At 49.1% G+C, this 20221-nt stretch overlaps 1 protein-coding gene across 1 annotated transcript in view; it reads right to left on the bottom strand.

Annotated features, from left to right (window-relative positions):
- Positions 1–20221, bottom strand: part of AKAP7 (A-kinase anchoring protein 7) — a 112479-nt gene that overhangs the window by 41952 nt on the left and 50306 nt on the right. The window contains exon 7 of the mRNA XM_054393017.1: positions 19338–19482. Within this exon, the coding sequence (XP_054248992.1) occupies positions 19338–19482 (145 nt within the window). The remainder of the gene's footprint in view (positions 1–19337; positions 19483–20221) is intronic.

The following is a 20221-nucleotide window of genomic DNA, read 5'->3' as shown; positions in this document are numbered from 1 at the left end:
GGAAAATACAATTGCCTTTAGGCTCTGTAATAAGCCAAAAATAAAATACATTCAAACAAGGTTGCCAGGTTGTAATATTATTTATTACATGCCATATTGATTTCAGTCTGGAGAAGAAAAGGCTCCAAGGAGACCTTATTGTAGCCTTTCAGTATCTGAAGAAAGCTGGGGAGGGACTTTTGAGGGTGTCAGGGAGTGATAGGATTGGGGGGAATGGAGCAAAACTAGAAATGGGGAGATTCAGATTGGATGTCAGGAAGAAGTTCTGCCCCAGGAGGGTGGTGAGAGACTGGCACAGGTTGCCCAGGGAGGTGGTGGAAGCCTTATCCCTGGAGGTTTTTGCAGCCAGGCTGGATGTGGCTGTGAGCAACCTGCTGTAGTGTGAGGTGTCCCTGCCCATGGCAGGGGGTTGGAACTGCATAATCCTTGAGGTCCTTTCCAACCCTAACAACTCTGTGATTCTATGATCACTGTTCTGCTATTAACAGTAACCAAAGCACCTACTGCTTTAAGAATGATTTATCTTCCAGTAGCAGAAACACAAAATCAGGGTGGTCTGCATGCTTTCAAGATAACTGTTATTAAATTCAATATTCAGAGAAATTCACTGAAGCTCTGCAGCTGCCTCACTGGAGGAGATGCTGCCAGCCTCACCAAGAGCAAAGAGAACATGACCCATATTCTGCAGTGTAAGTGAATTAAACATGACTACTACAGGGCATGAGTGAGAGCGTTTCTAAGAGTGAGCAGTACCTTCCATCCTCCTCAGGATCAAAACAAGAACATAGGAAATATTTTAGGCAAAAAGCCAAATATTCTCCACAGGGAAAAGAAAAAAAAAGAGAGAGAACTGTTCAAGTAGAGCAGTGAAGAGGAAAGGCCCTGGGGGTCCTAGTGGATAGAAGGTTGACCATGAGCCAGCAATGTACTCTTGTGGCCAAGAAGGCCAAGGGCATCCTGGGGAGTGTTAGGTTGTGGTTAGTAGGTTGAGAGAGGTTCTCCTCCCACTCTACTCTGCCCTGCTGAGGCCACAGCTGGAATATTGTGTCCAGTTCTGGGCCCCTCATGTCAAGAAGGACAGGGAGCTACTAGAGAGAGTCCAGCACAGAGCCACAAAGATGATTAAGGGAGTGGAAAATCCTCCTTGTGAGGAGAGCCTGAGGGAGCTGAGGGCTCTGGAGCTTGGAGAAGAGGAGCCTGAGGGTGACCTCATTGCTGTTGATAAAGATGTGCAGGGAGAGTGCCCAGAGGCTGGAGTCAGGCTCTGCTGGGTGATGCCCAATGCCAGCACAAGGGGCAGTGGTGGAACCTGAGCCAGAGGAAGTTCCATGGAAACATGAGGAAGAACTTTTCCCTGTGAGGGTGACAGAGCCCTGGAACAGGCTGCCCCAGGGGGTTGTGGAGTCTCCCTCTCTGGAGATATTCAAACCCTACCTGGATGTGTTCCTGTGTGACCTGCTCTGGGTGACCCTACTCTGGCAGGGGGTTGGACTGGATGAGCTCTCGAGGTTCCCTCCAGCCCCTCACATTCTGTGACACATCAAACAGTGCCTAGACTGCAGGTGTCTGCAGGCACAGTCACAGAAGTCCTAAACAGCCAAGGAATGAAGTAGCCCCAAGACACTGCTCTGCATTTTGTTGGGAAGCAGAGAAGCTGGAGGACACCTTTGGGAGTGAAACTGGGGCTGGAATTTTTTCCAGACAAGAAATAGTAAGGTGCCACCCTTTAGAATCATAGAACTGTCAGGGCTGGAAGGGACCTCAAGGATCATCCAGTTCCAAACCCCCTGCCATGGCCAGGGACACCTCACTCTAGAGCAGGTTGCTCACAGCCACATCCAGCTTGGCTTTAAAAACCACCAGGGATGAGGCTTCCACCACCTCATCCCTGGATGTTTTTAGCAAGGATGATTGTCTAGATGAGCCAAAGTGGTGCATAACAAGATTGCTTGGCCTCCACCCAGCAGAAATTACAGTTTGGAATCTTGAAGAGAGTCTCTGTTCAGATAAAGACCAAGGGAAGCTGCAAGGTATTCAGTCTAAGCAGAGGCAATCTCAGCCTTCTTAATGCTCCTGAATACTGTTTAGCTGATCCAGAATCTAGCAAAGGCTTGTTTGGTTTTTTTTTTTTTTTTTGTGCAAATGATGTCAAAAGTGGGTGAGGAAGGAAAGCTGCTCTGCATTTCAATGTAGAAGTATTTCTGCACTCAGAACCTAAGCTGCTGCCAAGCCTGTGCACACAAGCACACTGAGTGCAGAAGGCAGTGTCCCACTCTGAAGGGCTGTTTGGGGAGCACCTAGCAAATCAGAATTGCAATCCCCATCTAGAAGAAGAAGCAAAGATCTGTTGGACTTCCCAAAATCCTCCTGACAGTGCAGGCTATGCTCCCACTTCTTTCTGACACTTGCTTTGTCATGCAAGGTGTGATTCTATCAAATTTGCTATTTCCAACCCATTTTTTCTGAAGCAAAAGCTTAAATGAGTGGCCTGAATGGATATCACAGGATATGATGTTCTGATTCTTCAATGGCTGAAGAAAATTCCTGGAAACAGTGCTATAAGGGAAAGAATGATAGTGAGTGGGCATTTGCATTCTTAACCAGAAGTGCCTATTTTAGCTATGCTTTTTAAAACCACATCCAGGGAAATCTCCCCACTAGTATGTGTTTTACAACACTGCCTTCTAGAGAGAGCATCTTGCTCTTGTTCCCTATAAATCCCTGTTTCTGGGATGTCACTTGCTGAAGACACTGCACCTTTCCAGCCTAGTTGGTTTGCCTGCCTTCTATTTGCAGTGCAACCTCAGGGTGAGGCTCAAGACCAAATCTGCCAACTGTGCACTTTGCTTCCTCTCAGGAGTGCAGCCAGAGGCAGCCAGAGCAAACAGCACCCTGGGGGGAAGCCCCCAAAGAGATTCAAACTCTGCAGAGTACTCCAGAGTACTTCTGCAGCGGTCTCCAGGGAGACCTTAGAGCAGCCTTGCAGTATCTGAAGGGAGCAACAGGAGAGCTGGGGAGGGACTTTTGACAAGGGCTGGGAGTGACAGGATGAGGGACAATGGTTTTGAGCTGGGAGAGGGGAGATTGAGACTGGAGATGAGGAAGAAATTCTTGAGTGAGGATGGTGAGACACTGGCACAGGTTGCCCAGGGAGGCTGTGGATGTTCCCTTCCTGGAGGTGTTCAGGGCCAGACTGGATGAGGCACTGAGCACCCTGGGCTGGTGGGAGGTGTCCCTGCCCACGGCAGGGATTGGCACTGGATGAGCTTGAAGGTGTCTTCCAGTCCAAACTTCCAGGATTCTATGATGCTACTCCCAGCACCCTTCGTTGCAGAGAGAATGTGTCTGTCTGTCTGTCTGCACATCCTGAAGCATCTCATCTATCCCTGCAGTGCTCTTGCCTGTCTGAGAGCAGAGGTACAAGCTGGCCGTAATGGATGGCAGCACACAGGAATGTGTCCTCCTTCACATATGAGCCTTGTAGATAAGCCCCAAGGCAGTGTCAGTGTCAAAAGCTGGGGCAAGGTACACTTCCCACCTTACAAACCTAAGCCTCTGAGAGCTATCAAGTATTCATTTAATTAAATATTCAGCTAGTTCCTGCTGCTGAGGAAAAGAAGGATTAAGGGTTGTATAACAGTGGGGGGGACCTAACAGTGAAAGATATGTTAGTTATCATGGGGAAATAAATGCTCCAAAATCCCTAAAAGAAATTGAATCTCTTCTCTCAATACAAATGCCTACATGGCAGGTGTGAAAGCACAGGGAAATTTAATTGTGCACTTAGAGGCTCCCTGAATTTACCCCAAATTTAGCTGGCCTAAGGCTGCACAGTCAGGTCCTGGCTACAGCTCCTCAGCATTGCAACCTCCCCCTGATCTCCTCCTGCCTTTGGAGCTCCAGAGCCCAGGCTTGGTACCTTTCTGAGAAGGCTGCAAAGTTCATAGACTCATAATGTCATAGAATGGGTTGGGTTGGAAGGGACCTTAAAGATCCTCCAGTTTCAACCCCTGCCATGGGCAGGGACACCTCCCACCAGCCCAGCTTGCTCAAGGCCTCATCCAGCCTGGCCTTGAACACCTCCAGGGAAGAGGCAGCCACAGCCTCCCTGGGCAACCTGTGCCAGTGTCTCACCACCCTCACTGCCAAGAATTTCTTCCTCATCTCCAGTCTCAATCTCCCCTCTCCCAGCTCAAAGCCATTGTTCCTCATCCTGTCACTCCCAGCCCTTGTCCAAAGTCCCTCCCCAGCTCTCCTGGAGCCCCTTCAGGTACTGGAAGGCTGCTCTGAGGTCTCCCTGGAGCCTTTTCTTCTCCAGGCTGCACAGCCCCAGCCCTCTCAGCCTGTCCCCCTAGGGAAGTTCCTTTTCTCCTGCTTGCTGAAGCTGTTGATTAGAATGCAAGTCAGGACACAGCTGAGGTTTAAGGTGATCCTTTCTGTGAAATTTTCATTTACTCAAGAGATACTTGGCAGCACTACAGCAACAGGCTCCTGAAAGATGTATTTTTCAGCCTGAGGAGAAAGCAAATGTTGACCAGACAGATGTCCTCTCTGAAGTTCTGGAAATCACTTGTAAAGAGTTATTTCTGCTGACCTTCTGTTGAGCACAAAATCCCAGCATTTTGGGTCATTTGCAGTATTAATCCAGTATGCCAGTGCAAATGTGGTGTTTGGTGCTGTACAGATAAATAGCTAGCATTAAATGAAGGGACCAAGGCTGGCAGTATGCCTCACAGCTATGCTTTCAAGGTGGTGTCAAGGGTTTGTCATGATTCATGGGAGGGGAGAAGGAAAGCAGCATCAAGTTAGCAAAGCAATCCAAGTAAAGATTATTTTAACCCCCACAGTTAATAAGGTTTTGATGCTTCAGAGATTCACAGAATGGTTTGGGTTGGGTTGGAAGGGGCCTTAAAGATCACCCAGTTCCAACCCCCTGCCATGGGCAGGGACACCTCACACTACAGCAGGTTGCTCACAGCCACATTCAGCCTGGCTGCAAAAACCTCCAGGGATGAGGCTTCCACCACCTCCCTGGGCAACCTGTGCCAGTGTCTCACCACCCTCACTGGAAAGAATTTCTTCCTCATCTCCACTCTCAATCTCCCCTCTCCCAGCTCAAAGCCATTGTCCCTCATCCTGTCACTCCCAGCCCTTATCCAAAGTCCCTCCCCAGCTCTCCTGGAGCCCCTTCAGGTACTGGAAGGTTGCTCTAAGGTCTTCCTGGAGCCTTCTCTTCTCCAGGCCGCACAGCCCCAGCCCTCTCAGCCTGTCCCCATAGGTGGTGCTCCAGCCCTCTGATCATTTCTGTAGCCTTCTTTGGACTCTCTCCAACAGACCAACTGATGTGGATTCATTTTCTTCATGTCATAGAACCATGCAATCATAGAATGGTTTAGGCTGGAATGACCTTAGAGATCATCTACTGCAGCCTCCCCTGCCATGGGCAGGGACCCCTCCCACCAGCCCAGCTTGCTCAAGGCCTCATCCAGCCTGGCCTTAAACACCTCCAGGGAGGGGTCATCCCTGGGCAACCTGTTCCAGTGTCTCACCACTGTGTAAGGAATTTCTTCCCCATCTCCACTCTAAGCCCTGGCAGTACAGTCAGCTGGAGCACCAGCTTTTGCAGACAGCAAATGTGCTGAGCTGTGAAGCTCTGCTCTGGGTACAGCAGTTAAAACAAACTTATTTCAGGAACAACTTTGCTCTCAGTCATTCCTAAAAAGACAGAAACAGGGCACTGGAAAATATTTTAGGATCTAGCCCACACAGTGGAGAATGTTGTAAATATTTAGCCTAGCAATCACTTATTGACTGTAAATTTAGAAAGCTGTGGCTTTCCTTTTAGTTTTTTTTTCCTTGCTGTTTTTTCCTTGCTATGAAAAGGAAAAAGCAGCAGGGAATTGGAAATGTTCATCCTCAGGAGCAGGCACGAGAAATGGATTCATTATTAATGCATCTTTGTAGCAAGCACACTGCATGGTCTGCACCTAGCACCTGCAGGTCAAACCTTTAGAGCATGCTCTGCCAACACATCACACTCTGCCAAGGGATTGAACTCTTGGTGTCCTTTTCCTCTGCAACCTGCCCCAGGTGACCCTGCTTTAGCAGGCTGGGGGTGGACTTGATGGTCTTCAGAGGTCCCTTCCAACTCCTACCATTCTGTGATTCTATGAAGAAAAATGCCAGAGATTCTCTAGTAAAAGATCAATCAGGACAGGCAGGCCTGACTCATTTCTTGTCATATCCTGCTCCAAGGTTTTATTAAGAGCAAAGCAGAAAACTCCTTATAAAGGGAAAGGAAAGAAATGGGAATGCCAGGAAGCTTTTGGTTCCTCAGGTGACTGTGAACTAAACTCCTTTTGGTTAGTCAGACACAGATCCTTGCAGAACAACCCAACTGACATACAAATGGTGTCCTGCCCAAACTTAGCAGAAACTTCTGCTGCACCCCAGCCGTTCTTTTGCCTCTGAATTTTAACAGTGACTGCAACAATCACTGCTGCCAGTTTTCCATTGGCCTCCAATTGCAGCTGAGATAAAATATCAGAATTCATCAACATAATGTTAAACTAAGTGCACAGCTTACCCAAGAGACTCAAACATTAACAGGGTACAGAATAATACAACTGTGGAGACTGGAAGAGACCTTGGAGACCATCCAGTCCAAGCACTCACAGAGCTCACAACCTACTGCTGCTGAGCCACTGCCACTGCCCCACGTCCCTCAGCACCACATCCATGCAGCTGTGAAACCCCTCCAGGGATGGGGACTGCAGCACCTCCCTGGGCAGCCTGGGACAGTGCCTGAGAACCCTTGCTGGGAAGAGATTGTTCCTAATCTCCAACCTGAACCTCCCCTGGCACAGCTTGAGGCTGTTCCCTCTTGTCCTGGCACTTGTTGCATGTGAGAAGATCCCAACCCCCAGCTGGCTCCAACCTCCTCTCAGGGAGCTGTAGAGAGCACTGAGCTCTCCCCTCAGCCTCCTCTTCTCCAGACCAAACACCCCCAGCTCCCTCAGCTGCTGCTCCCCAGCCCTGTTCTCCAGACCTTTCCCCAGCTTTGTTGCCCTTCTCTGGACACCCTCCAGCACCTCAGTGTCCTTGTTGTAGTGAGGAGCCCAAAACTGAACCCAGTATCCAAGGTGTGGCCTCAGCAGTGCTGAGTGGAGTGGGACAATAACTTCCCTAGACCTGCTGGCCACACTATTGCTGATACAAGCCAGGATGCCTTTGGCTTTCTTGGCTACTCCAGAGAACCTCCATGAAATGAAATTATAATGTAAGGGAAACAGAACTCACAGAATCACAGAATGCTAGGGGATGGAAGCGACCTCTGGAGATCATTGAGTCCAACCCCCCTGCCAAAGCAGGATCACCTAGAGAAGGTCACCCAGGCACACATCCAGGCAGGTTATGAAAGTCTTTAGAGGAGATTCATGAGATGAAAAGGTCTAAAAGGGGACCAGAACTAATGTTAGAAAGAGAAAACCACACACAACAAAGAGCTACAGAACCACAGAACCACAGATTGTTAGGGGTTGGAAGGGAGCTCTGGAGCTCATCCAGTCCAACCCCAGGGCAGGTCCCACTGGAACACATCCAGATGGAATTTGAATTATTTCAGAGAAGGAGACTCCACAACCTCCCTGGGCAGCCTGCTCCAGTGCTCCATCACCCTGAAATGAAAGAAGTTCCTCCTCATGTTCAGATGGAACTTCTGATGTTCCAGTCTGTGCCTGTCACCCCTTGTCCTGTCACTGGGCACCACTGAACTTAGCCTGGCCCCATCCTCCTGACAGCCACCCTTTCAGTATTGATCAGCAGTGATGAGATCCCCCTCAGGCTGCTCCTCTCCAGACTAAACAGCCACAATTCTCTCAGTTTTCCCTCATCACTGATGTTCCAGTACCCTCAGCATTTTGGTAGCTCTTTTCTGTCCCCTCTTCAGCAAGTGCCTGTCCTTCTTGAACTGGGGAGTCCCAAACTGGACACAGTATTCCAGATGCCACCCACCGGGGCATAGTAGAGTGAGAGGGAACAGCCCTCAGCCTGCTGGCCACATTCTTCTTGATGCACCCCAGGATGCCATTTGCCTTCTTGGCCACAAGGCCACATTGCTGGCTCCTGGTCAGTCTGTCACTAATGAAAAGTTCACAAAGAATTCAACACATGCTTCTAGAAGAGCACACAGAATCACAGAATCACAGAATGGAGGGGCTGGAAGGGACCTCTGGGGATCATTGAGTCCAACCCCCCTGGCAAGAGCAGGATCACCCAGGGCAGATCACACAGGAATGTGTCCAGGTGGCTTTTGAATGTCTTCAGAAAAGGAGACTCCACAACCTCTCTGGACAGCCTGCTCCAGGGCTCCAGCAGCCTCACACCAAAAAAGTTTCTCCTCATTTCCTACACAACTAAGTATATTTGCCATGAAAAATAATGATTGCTTTTGCTTGCTCTCATGTGAAAATGCCATTTCTACCACGAAAGACTCCCTTAACAAGTCTCCTCTCCTCCCAAAGGCTCCATAAAATCCTAATCAAGTGATGCAGATTTCTACCAACCAAGGTGTTCTGTGTTTGCAAAAGGCAGAAGATAGGAGTGGGGAAGGACAGCTCTAGACCTGCCTGCATGTGAGAGATAAGGCAGATTAGCCCTGGCTGGGCATGTGAAAGCCCTGAGAGCTATTTCTGAGTAATTCCATATGGGAATGTTCTTATTTTGGAATAAGAGTGCTTTGTTCCTGTTCAGCCTGACCCACTTTCCACCTGTGTTTAATTAGGAGCAGTTTTGTGTGCAAGAAAGCCTTTTCTTTGTTCTCTTGGTGAAGGCAATCCAGTTCAGTATTGAGGCTTTGTGATACTAAACACCTTCAGCATTTAAACAACAACCCAAACAAGCTATGGAAACAGAGCCTGGGTATGAAAATGCAACTGTGGCAATTTCAGCTTCCCATAATAAGAGATTTCAAAGGTAAAAGGGTTTTGGAAGAGCCTTCAGTCAGCAGCTGCCTGCTGCTGTAACTCCTGAGCTGGGGATGGTTATTCACAATCCTTGAAGTCAAATCTGCTCTTTGCAAAACACCAACTTACAGCAGAGGCTTTTAAAGTGGCTGCCAAAGGGTGAGCTGGAGTGCCTCAGCACCTCAGAAACCAAGCTGTTAGCCTAAAGCAAAGCCACCCAGGCTGGAGAGGCCAAGAGGATCTCACCCTTCCTGCCCCACAGCCAGCTGAACACCATCTGTGGTGCCAGCTTAAGTTGTTGAGCTCAGCATTGTGCCAACCACATACACCCAGATACCTGCTCAGAATGCAAGCAGTGGGAATCAACAGTGACTCAGAAAACAGAATGTAGAGGTCTTTAAAAACTTACCATTAAGTCTAGACCTAGCTAGGTCTAATGAGTATGGATGGATGTTTGACCTAGGCTGCTGCCACAGAAGGCTCTTCATCTACTGATGCTTCAGTGGAAATTAGGAGAGAGCTAAACACTCCACCATCAGCCTAGAGGTGGCAGTCAGCACCTGAGGAGCAGGAAGAACAGCTTCCCTCAGCATTGTCAGCTGCACCTGAGCCCAAGGGCTCCTTGTGGGCTCCAGAGCACGGAGGAGGGCACTTTAAGCCAGAGAGGCAACACCAGATTATGTCATAAGTGATCAAAACATTTAATCTTGCACTGGAACAGATGAGGAGTGCTCAGTGATGCCCAGTGACAGGACAAAGGGTAATGGGCACACACTTGAACATTTTGCTCCATTCCCCCCAGTCCTATCACTCCCTGACACCCTCAAAAGTCCCTCCCCAGCTTTCTTGGAGCCCCCTTCAGATATTGGAAGGCCACAAGAAGGTCTCCTCAGAGCCTTCTCCTCTCCAGACTGCACAACCCCAACTCTCTCAGGCTGTCTCCAGAGCAGAGCAGCTCCAGCCCTCTGCTCATCCTCATGGCCCTTCTCTGGACACCTTCCAGCACCTCCAGATCCTTCCTGGAACAGAGGCTCCAGAACTGGACCCAGAGCTCCAGGTGTGGTCTGAGCAGAGTGGAGCAGAGGGGGAGAATCCCCTCCCTGGCCCTGCTGGCCACACTTCTGCTGATGCAGCCCAGGCTCTGCTTGGCTCTCTGGGCTGCAAGTGCTCACTGCTGGCTCCTGTTGAGCTTCTCCTCCCCCAGCACCCCCAAGGCCTTTTCTTCAGGGCTGCTCTCCAGCCACTCCCTGCCCAGCCTATATCAGTGCCTGGGATTGCCCTGGTAGATTTTCAAGCTATGGGGCAGGGGGATCAAACTCAGTGTTGGACTGTCCTCAGCTGGATGGCTGACAAAAAAGGGCCTACATGGAGACTCCCTACTGGCAGTTCTCTACAGTGCAGGAGTGACACCTGCCAAGCACTGGTACCCCACAGATCTGGGTGAGCTGTCCATAAGCAGAGGGGTGGTGCAGATTTCTCTCCTGTCATTATGTCTTAACTCAGTTCTTACCTGTTGATCTTCACTGGCAAAATGGAAGATGACAAACTGTCTATTCAGCAGGTACTGGGGTGGCCCTTTCTGATGTGCTTAAGTACAGATTAAAACTTCAAGCAATTTGGTAGGCCACTGCTAAGACAATAACACCATGGTTTAGCTTGTGGATGATGGAATCCTGCACTTGCACAAGGAAGAGCAGAGTGCTGCTGTCTAGAAACAAGAAATGACACAACATGCTGCATCAGTTCTGCTGCAGATCTGTCACATACCACCTTGAAATTATCTCTACTGAATTATGGACTGCATTGTGTCCACTCTGCTCTGCTCTGCTGAGGCCCCACCTGCAGCACTGCACCCAGTTCTGGGGCCTCCAACACAAGAAGGACATGGAGCTGCTGGAGAGAGTCCAACAACAACAAAAATCAGTCTTCCTTTCACTCTATGTCCATTGAATTACTGAAAAACAGGATTCTCAGAAGAGCTTCATCCAATGGCAGTAAATCAAGCATCCCCTGCATGTGCTACAACAGTTGTGCATTCTGTGTGATAGATCTTCTACAACAAACAGGCACCAAGCAAAGCAACATCCTGGCCCTGAAAATGTTAAGAATAAAAAAGCAATTCTCTTTTCCTGACCTCTTCACTGAAAGACTATGGCATATTGATCTATCCAGCACCTGTGGTGATAGGACAAGGGGCGATGGTTTGAAACTGGAGCAGGGTGGATTTGGGTTGGACATCAGAAGGAAGTTCTGCACAGTGAGGCTGGTGAGACACTGGAACAGGTTGTGGTGGAGGTCATATCCCTGGAGGTCAACCTTGGAGGGAGCCTGAGCAACCTGCTCTAGTAGGAGATGTCCCTGCTGCCTGCAGGGGGGTTGGACAAGATGACCTTTGAGGGTCCCTTCCAACCCAGTGCAATCTGTGAAGCTGTGACTCTAGGGAGCCAGTGGTTACTTTTTGCAATTTCACATCCCTTGGAATGAACGTTTGGCATATTTCCAATGTATCTTTAATACACCAAATTCAGGAATAAATTAGTTCCTTGGACACCAAAGTCTTCTTCAGGAAAAAATGTCTTTAAGGCAGAAATACTCAAGGTACTAAAAAGCTGCTGGATGTTATTCAATTGTATTTCCTGCCACACTGTTAAGACTGTGAAAGATTCTGGCTTCCTTATATACTCAACTCACATTCTTAGTGATGTCAGATATGCTTTTGTGCTTTCCTGCCAGATTTACTTCATCAGTGATCCCACTGTACCTATTTTTGACAGGAATTAGTGGAAAACCTTATTTTCAGTTCTTTTCAACTGGCATGAAAAGACATCACCACTTCAACCCTCCTTCTGGTGCAAAGGCAAAAGACCTTTGAACAGAATGCTGAGGCTTCTTTAAAGAGAACTGCACAGACTCCCCTGTACAGTAAAGCACAGAGTCACAAATCACAGATTCACAGATTGCATCAGGTTGGAAGGCACCTTTGAAGGCCATCTTGTCCAACCCCCCTACAGTGAGCAAGGACATCTCCAACTACATCAGCTGGATCACAGAATCAGGAATCACAGAACCACAGAAGATGATGTGAAAGTTTATTTAAATTCAGTATTAAGAGGTGAATTAGTTCAAATCATCTTCTTCCAGTTCTGGGCTCCCCAGTTCAAGGGACAGAGATCTTGTGGAGAAAGCTCAGTGGATGCTGAAGGGCTTGTGTGATGAGGAAAGGCTGAGAGCCCTGGGGCTGGTTAGCCTGGAGGAGAGAAGGCTGAGAGGGGATCTGATCAATGGTTACAAATATCTGAGGGGTGAGGGGCAAGAAGGGGCCCAGGCTCTGCTCAGTGGTGTCCTGGGATAGGACAAGAGGCAATGGACACAAACTGGAAGCCAGGAAGTTCCACCTCAAGATGAGGAGAAACTTCTTTGATGTGAGAGTGCTGGAGGCCTGGAGCAGGCTGCTCAGAGAGGTTGTGGAGTCTCCTTCTCTGGAGACTTTCCAACCCCACCTGGATGTGTTCTGTGTGCCCTGCCCTGGGTGACCCTGCTCTGGCAGGGGGTTGGACTGGGTGATCTCTGGAGGTCTCTTCCAAGCCCTCCCATTCTGTGTATGACTCTATGATCCCTGACACATTCTAATGGAAGGTTTGTCACACATTTACCAGCATTGAAGCTCAAAGTCAGGAACATTAGAATTTGCCCTCCAAACAACCAAATACTATTCTGAAATGAAAATTGTACCTTCACACCATGTTTGCAGTGACTATTCCTCTCTCAGTCAGCTTCTTCTCCTCCTTATTCACACACAGAATGTATCAATATAGCTTCTAACTGGTAATATGAAAACACAGAATCACAGAACCCCAGAGTGCCAGGCTGGAAGGGACCCCAAGGATCATCTGCTCCAACCTCTCTAGGTGACAGTGCAGTTGCCAGGAGCTGGCCCAGCTGCCAGCCAAGCTGAGTCTCCAAACTGCCCAGTGCAGGGGATCCACTGCTGCCCTTGGGAGGTGATTCCAGTCTCTGGCTGTGCTCCTAGGGAAACATTTTCTTCTGCAGTCCAATGGGAACCTCCCCAGCAGTCCCTTGTCCCCTTCCCTTGTCTTTGCCATGGCACTCCTTGTCCAAAGCCATCTCCATCCTCTTGGTGTGCACCCTTGATGGTCCATGGTAGTAAGATCTTCTCAAGGCTGAGCAAACCCAGTTACACCCAGATGGTGTAGAAACCTCATCCCATTATGACAGGAGCTATACCACTGATCAGGCCTTCAACAGCAGAGAATTCCCAAACACAGAAGAAACCCCCAAAGTAGCCACACAGGATGTGATACATCACTAAAGCTAATGAGAACATCCATCAAGGGCAGTGAAAAGGGCTCACCAGAGGACCACTCTTTTCCCATTTGTGAATGAAGACATTTGGTGTGTTTAAGAAACCACTGGATCATCACTTTCAGTCACTGTTCATAAGGAGCCTGGTTTCTAGGTTAATAACTGAAATGTTTTGCTGCCATGTCTAAAAGAATAATTTTTATAAGTCAATATTCTAACTCTGAGTGTCTTAGGAAAATAGTGCTTGAGGGAATTATAGAATGGTTTAGGATGGAAAAGGCCTCTAAGATAACTGAGCCTAACCCTCAACCCCACCCCACCATGGCCATGGCCACACCTTTCTTGAACACCTCCAGGGATGGGGACTCCACCACCTCCCTGGCAGCCTGTTACAGTCCCTGACCACTCTTGCAGCAAAAGTAATTTTCCCTAATCTCCAACCTAACCCTCCCCTGGCACAATTTCAGACCATTTCCTCTCATGTCACCTGAGACTAAGGAGCAGAGCCCAACCCCCACCTCTCTGCAGCCTCCTCTCAGGGAGCTGTAGAGAGCAATGAGGTCTCCCTCAGCCTCCTCTTCTCCACACTAAACACCCCCAGCTCCCTCAGCTGCTCCTCCCCAGCCCTCTTCTCCAGACCCTTCCCCAGCTTGGTTGCCCTTCTCTGGACCTGCTCCAGCTCCTCAATGTCCTTCTTGGAGTGAGGAGCCCAAAGCTGAACTCAGCACTCCAGGTGTGGCCTCCCCAGTGGCCAGTACAGGAGCACCATTGCTGCCCTGCTGCCCACACCACTGCTGCTCCAGGCCAGGTGCTGGTGGCTGATTAGTTCACAATTTTTGATGCTTTTTAGGTAGGCAAAGAGTTATGAAGCATCCAGCGTGCACAAAATTGTACCAGCTGTGGATAAACTCAGTACAAAGAGTGAATGAATCACTAATTTTGAGTGCTAGAAAATAGCCCCTGGACAGCTGCCCAAGACATTTTTATCCCCATGCAGTATGACTGCCTCCTTATTAGCTAAAATTTTGGAAGGGTGCCATAGATATGCAATAAACTCAATAGCAGCTACAACCCAATAGAGTGGAGAATGTAGATGTAGCCTGCAACGGAACTGCCAAGGAAAGAAAGATTAGGAAGTTCAATAAATAGAACTTGGGAGTACTCTGAAATTATAGAAGCAGAAGGAAGAAGGAAAGGTAAGAGATAAAGCCAGAGAACCAAAGAATCTCACAACTGTTTTGGTTGGAAGAGACCTTTCAGATCCCCTCCAGGGATTGGGATTCAAGGACAGAATCACAGGATAGAGCTGGTTGGAGAGCCCTCCAAGCTCATCCAGTCCCACCCTCCACCAGCACTACAGGCTCAGCACCAAACCATGTCCCTAAGCACCAGGTCCACACTGCTTGAACATCCCCAGGGATGGTGACTCCAGCACTGCCCTGAGCAGAACACTCCAATCTCTGAGAGCACTTCCAGTGCAGAAATGTTTCCTGAGCTCCAGCCTGAGCCTCCCCTGGGGCAGCTTGGAATTGCACAGAACTTCCTCCTGATGTCCAACCTAAATCTCTCCTGCTGCAGTTTCAAACCATTGCCTCTCCTCCTATCCCTATAGGCCCTTCTGAACAGTCCCTCCCCACCCTGCCTGTAGGTTCCCTTCAGATATTGAAATGCAGCTCTAAGGTCTCCCTGGAGCTTTCTCTTCTGCAGGCTGAACAGGCCCAATTCTCCCAGCCTGTCCCCACTGGGGAGGTTCTCCAGCCTCTGATCATCTCTGTGGCCTCCCCTGGGCCGACTCCAGCAGCTCCATGTCTCTCTCGTGTTGTGGACTCCAGAGCTGGATCTGTGCTCCAGGTGGGGTCTCACCATAGTAGAGCAGAGGGGCAGGATCCCCTCTCTTGACCTGCTTTGGATGCAGCCCAGGCTGCCATCTGCCTTCTGGGCTGCAAGTGCCCATTGCTGGCTCATGCCCAGTTTCTCACCCACCCCCAAGTCCTTTTCTGCAGGGCTGCTCTCAGTCTCATCATCCCCCCAGCTATCAGCCAGTTCTTTATATCATGTGGAAGCCTTGACCATCAAAGGGATCATTCTGTAAATCTCCTCATGCTAGACATGCCTGCAGCATTCAGTAGCTCACTCAGACATTTCAGGATCCTTTCATGAAGAGTTTTGTAGCCTTCATTCCAAGAGAATTTGTTTACAGTAATTGAATGTAAAATGAGATTATACAGACCTTAGAGAAAGCTGTATTCAGCCTGCAAGCTGTGAGAAGATTCTTCTGAGTGGCTTCTAAAGAGAACTTTCTAGATCAGACTTCCCCTGTGCTACCTCTGAGGGAGAAAAACTTCAAGAAGTCTGCTTCTTCTGTCACTCTTCTTCCTCTGTACTGCTTTAGATTTGTTTGTAACACTCTACCCAAGCTAAATAAAGGCAGCCCTAAGTGCAAACAAAAACATCAACAGCAATTAGCACTTGAAAAGTGCTTGACAAGTTCAAAGTATTGTATAAGTATTTAATCACAAGCCCTCAAAACAGTCCTCAAGCCCAGCCAGCACTGCCACCAGCAGCCAGGAGGTTCCACCTCAACATGAGGAGAAACTTCTTTGGTGTGAGGGTGCTGGAGCCCTGGAGTAGGCTGCCCTGAGAGGTTGTGGAGTCTCCTGCTCTGGAGACTTCCAGACTCCAGAAGAAGTTTCTCCTCATGTTGAAGTGGAACCTCCTGGGTTCCAGTTTGTGTCCACTGCCCTTTGTCCTATCCCAGGACACCACTGCAAAGATCCTGGCCCCTGCTTGACACCCACCCTGCAGATATTTGTAACCATTGATCAGATCCCCTCTCAGCCTTCTCTCCTCCAGGCTAAACAGCCCCAGGGCTCTCAGCCTTTCCTCATCACACTATGTTCCAGGCCCTTCAGCATCCTTGCAGCCTCCACTGGACTCTCTCCAGCAGACCCCTGTCCCTTTTGAACTGGGAGCTCATGATACCATTAGAGATGTTGCAGAATGTGGAGATGGGCACAGCACCTTCATACAGTCTTCATGCTCTTGGGATGTCCTAGTTCTTCCCAATGTATCTTCTTAACAAGCACAAGTTTTCATCTTTTCAAGATGCCTTATTCCTTATGGATGTCACTTCATAAAACCCAGGGGTTTTCAGCTTTGAGGTTCCTTAATCCTTATGGATGAAGACAGGGCTTGTCCTTAAAAATGTCCACAGGAGAAAAGACTGCAGTGAAAACATTTCTGTTCAGTCAGTTGGGATGGCAGCAGTCTTGGAAGAGCCCCCTGATGGTGCATGCTTTGGTCTTTCTTTCTGAGGCTGTCATCATTCCTTGGCCAGTAATATTTCCAGCACTGAGGCTGCCATGCTTTGGAGTGGGAAATGTTAGATCCAGGGAGTAATTTGCTTGTTGCAATGATTTCTGGTCAGTTGTTGGGTTTGGGGTTTTTTTAATGTTTCTGCTTATTAACAGAAATGTGGAAAACATTGCAAGGTGAATGAGAGCAAATTTCTCAAAGCATTTCATTGCACCCAACCTTTGACATGACTGCAGAAAACCAGTAACAATCCTCAAAACATAAAAGCCAGGCTGTAGCACTACAAAGAATGAAAAAATCTAAACTGGTCTCCAAAGATCACAGCCTGGTCCCTGCTATGGACCTGTCTCTGGAGACTCACCTCTAACATGACATATAGAAAGAGTCAGCTCAGTTAGGACAGGGGCAAAAAGGCAGTTAATGCAAAACCCCCTTGCATTCTGATCTGTTACTGCTTGGCCACAGCTCACAGAATGCATCTGGTTGGAGAGACCTCACCCAGTCCAGCCCTCCACCAGCACTGCAGGCTCAGCACCAAACCATGTCCCTGAGCACCAGGTCCATGCTGCTGGAACACCCCCAGGGATGGTGACTCCAGCACTGCCCTGGACAGAACATTCCAATGTCTGAGAGCCCTTCCAGTGCAGAAATATTTCCTGAGCTCCAGCCTGAGCCTCCCCTGGAGCAGCTTGGAACCATTTCCTCTGCTCCTGTCCCTTGCCACCAAGGAGCAGAGGCTGCTCCCTCCTCACTCCAACCTCCCTTCAGGGAGCTGCAGAGAGCAATGAGGTCTCCCTCAGCCTTCTCTTCTCCAGCCTCAACACCCCCAGCTCCCTCAGCCCCTCCTCCAGCCCAGGGGCTCCAGGCCCTTCTCCAGCCTCACTGCCCTGCTCTGGACAGGCTCCAGCCCCTCAATGTCCTTCCTGCAGTGAGAGCCCAGAGCTGAACACAGCACTCGAGGTGTGGCCTCCCCAGTGCTGAGCACAGGGGGAGGGTCACCTCCTGTCCCTGCTGCCCACCCTGCTTCTGACCCAAGCCAGGATGCCTTTGGCTTTCTTGGCCAGTTGGGCACTGCTGGCTCATGGTCAGTGACTGCCAACCAACACCTTCCCATGTTACCTCATTGCTTAAAGCTCTGCAGGTGCAGACCTGCTCTTTCTAAATTTTCCCACACAGCACACAAGACATTCCCAGCTTTAAAGGAGTGCCTGCATTTGGGAATAAATCCTCAACATTCTCTGGTTGTTCCATCTCAGGTGTTTGAACTCATGGTTGTAACATCACTAATAGCAGCCCCAAGATCCACTATTAGCTATTAGGAGCTAACCATCACAGAGAGGTTGATTATACAAGCCATTAGCCCAGACCACAGACCTTCCATGGGCACCAGCTCAACTCCCAGCCAGGCAGGACTAGTGGCAGAAAAGGGAAGCCAAGCCTAGAATATTAATCACAGGGATGAGAAGACTCTGTTCAGGTAAAGCAGGAGGACACAACAGTGATTTCTAGCACTGCAGGGATCTAGGCAATGTGTCTGTACAATGTTTAAAGTCATGATGGCACTTCCCCTGCTGGAGTAGGAGCTGCACATGTTCAGGTTTGAGTCCAAACAGAGCACAAGTGGAGCATCACAGGTTATAAGCTGAAGCAAAGGTGGTACCTCCAGATTTACTGGGGCTTTGAAAAGCTTCCCAAGGCTTCTCAAGGATGGACAGCAGCATTCAGTCCTGGCATGCTCCCTGGTGGAGCAGGAGCTGGACATGTTCAGTTTTGAATCTGAGCTCTTACTGAGCCCAAATAAAGCACAAAGTGAAGCATTGTGGGTTACAAGCTGAAGCAAAGGTGGTACCCCAAATTTCTTGGGGCTATGAAATAATTCCTAAGGTTTTTCAAGGATGGAGAACAGCATTCAGTGATGGCACTTTCCCTGGTGGAGCTGGAGCTGGACATGTTCACTTTTCAGGCGGGTTTTTTATGGAGCACAAATAGAGAAAAAAACGAAGCGTTGAGGATTGTAAGATGGAGTAAAGGAGGGACCCCCAAATTTCCTGGGGCTGTGAAATGGTTGCCAAGGGACTGTAAGCATGGACAGCAGCATTCAGTGCTGGCATTTCCCTGGTGGAGCTGGACACGTTCAGTTTTGAGGCAGGTCTTTTAGAGAGCCCAAACAGAACACAAAGTGAAGCATCCTGGGTTATCAGCTAAAGCAAAGGAGGTACCCTCCAGTTTCTTGTGGCTATGAAATAGTTCCCAAGTAAGGATGGAGAGCAGCAGTCAGTTGATGGTGTTCTGAAGAACTCTTCTGGAATCTGTGGTACCACTGAAATTCTCTCTGTGCATGACTGCAGTCCCAGTGAGGTGACAGCTCCAGCACAGCAGACAGGTTCCACTGAGTGCTGTCGGCTCTCATGAACACAGCCAGCCTGACTCAGCCACAGCCTGGCGGGGCAGCCAGCAGGGAGAGGAGCAGCTCTGCAGAGGCACACTCATCTGAAACACTCACCTCAGGATGAGAAATGGAGCTGGACTCTGGGGATGGGCAGTGGCAGATGAACTTTGGCTGCCAGCAAGAAGCACTGCACAACGTTCCTGGAGAGGCAGGGCTGAGGAGACCCCTGCCAGACTCCAGGGGGGTTATTACAAGACTTGGCTAACATACATGCCACCAAAAATGGCTTTTCAGGCATACAGCTTAGAGACACAATTGATACAGGAGGAAAATGAAGCTGTACTCACCCAGTACTATAGAGGACTCACAGTAGTAGTAACCATTGGGTTGCTTTTTTTTAAGCATAGAGCAAAGATCCAGGCGGTGCAGAACTTCCTCTCCAAAGGAAAGGCTTTTAAAATCCTCATACAGCCTGGGGTCAATCTTTCTCACCTTTAAATAGCAACATAAAATTCAATTAGATATTCTACTAGAAGACTGACTATTTAACCTCTGTTTAATCAGAGGGATTACTCAGGATGGAAAACTTCTTCAGAGTGCAGTAATAACACTGAAACAATCATGTGCTGAATTTTCTGCTTTAGTTAAGCATTCTGCTGCAGAACCACATCACTGAATCACAGAATCATGGAATGCTTTGGGTTGGAAGAAACCTTAAACATCATCCAGTTCCAACCCCCTGCCATGGGCAGGGATATCTCCTTCCAGCCCAGGCTGCTCAAGGCCTCATCCAACCTGGCCCTGAACACCTCCAGGGAGGGGACATCCACAGCCTCCCTGGGCAACCTGTGCCAGAGTCTCTCCACCCTCACTGTTTTCAGAAAGCCTCATTTCAGAAGTTATTTTAAGGGCTTTGGGCTCCTCATTCCATCACATTTTCAATACAAATAGATGATCTCTGTAGAAATTCATTAGTTTCTCCTTCACTTTACCTCACAGTGATGCTGTTTGCCTTTCAAGAATCATTACCACATGCTAAGAGATGTAAGGAGTGAGCACTGCCCCCAGCATCTCCAGCCTAGGGCTCCCACTGCCTGCTGCCTGAGCCCAGCCCCATGCCCTGGGGACTCAGGGTCTCTGCTGCTGCTGCTCTCACACCCCAGGGACACACAAGCATGCTCTGACTGCATGGACACAGCACTGCTGCCACAGACAAGGCACTGCCTTCACC

The sequence above is a fragment of the Indicator indicator genome, chromosome 27, assembly GCF_027791375.1.
Source record: "Indicator indicator isolate 239-I01 chromosome 27, UM_Iind_1.1, whole genome shotgun sequence".
Taxonomy (NCBI): Eukaryota; Metazoa; Chordata; class Aves; order Piciformes; family Indicatoridae; genus Indicator; species Indicator indicator.
The sequence above is the reverse complement of the archived record's forward strand: the minus strand, read 5'-3'. Positions and strand labels throughout refer to the sequence as shown.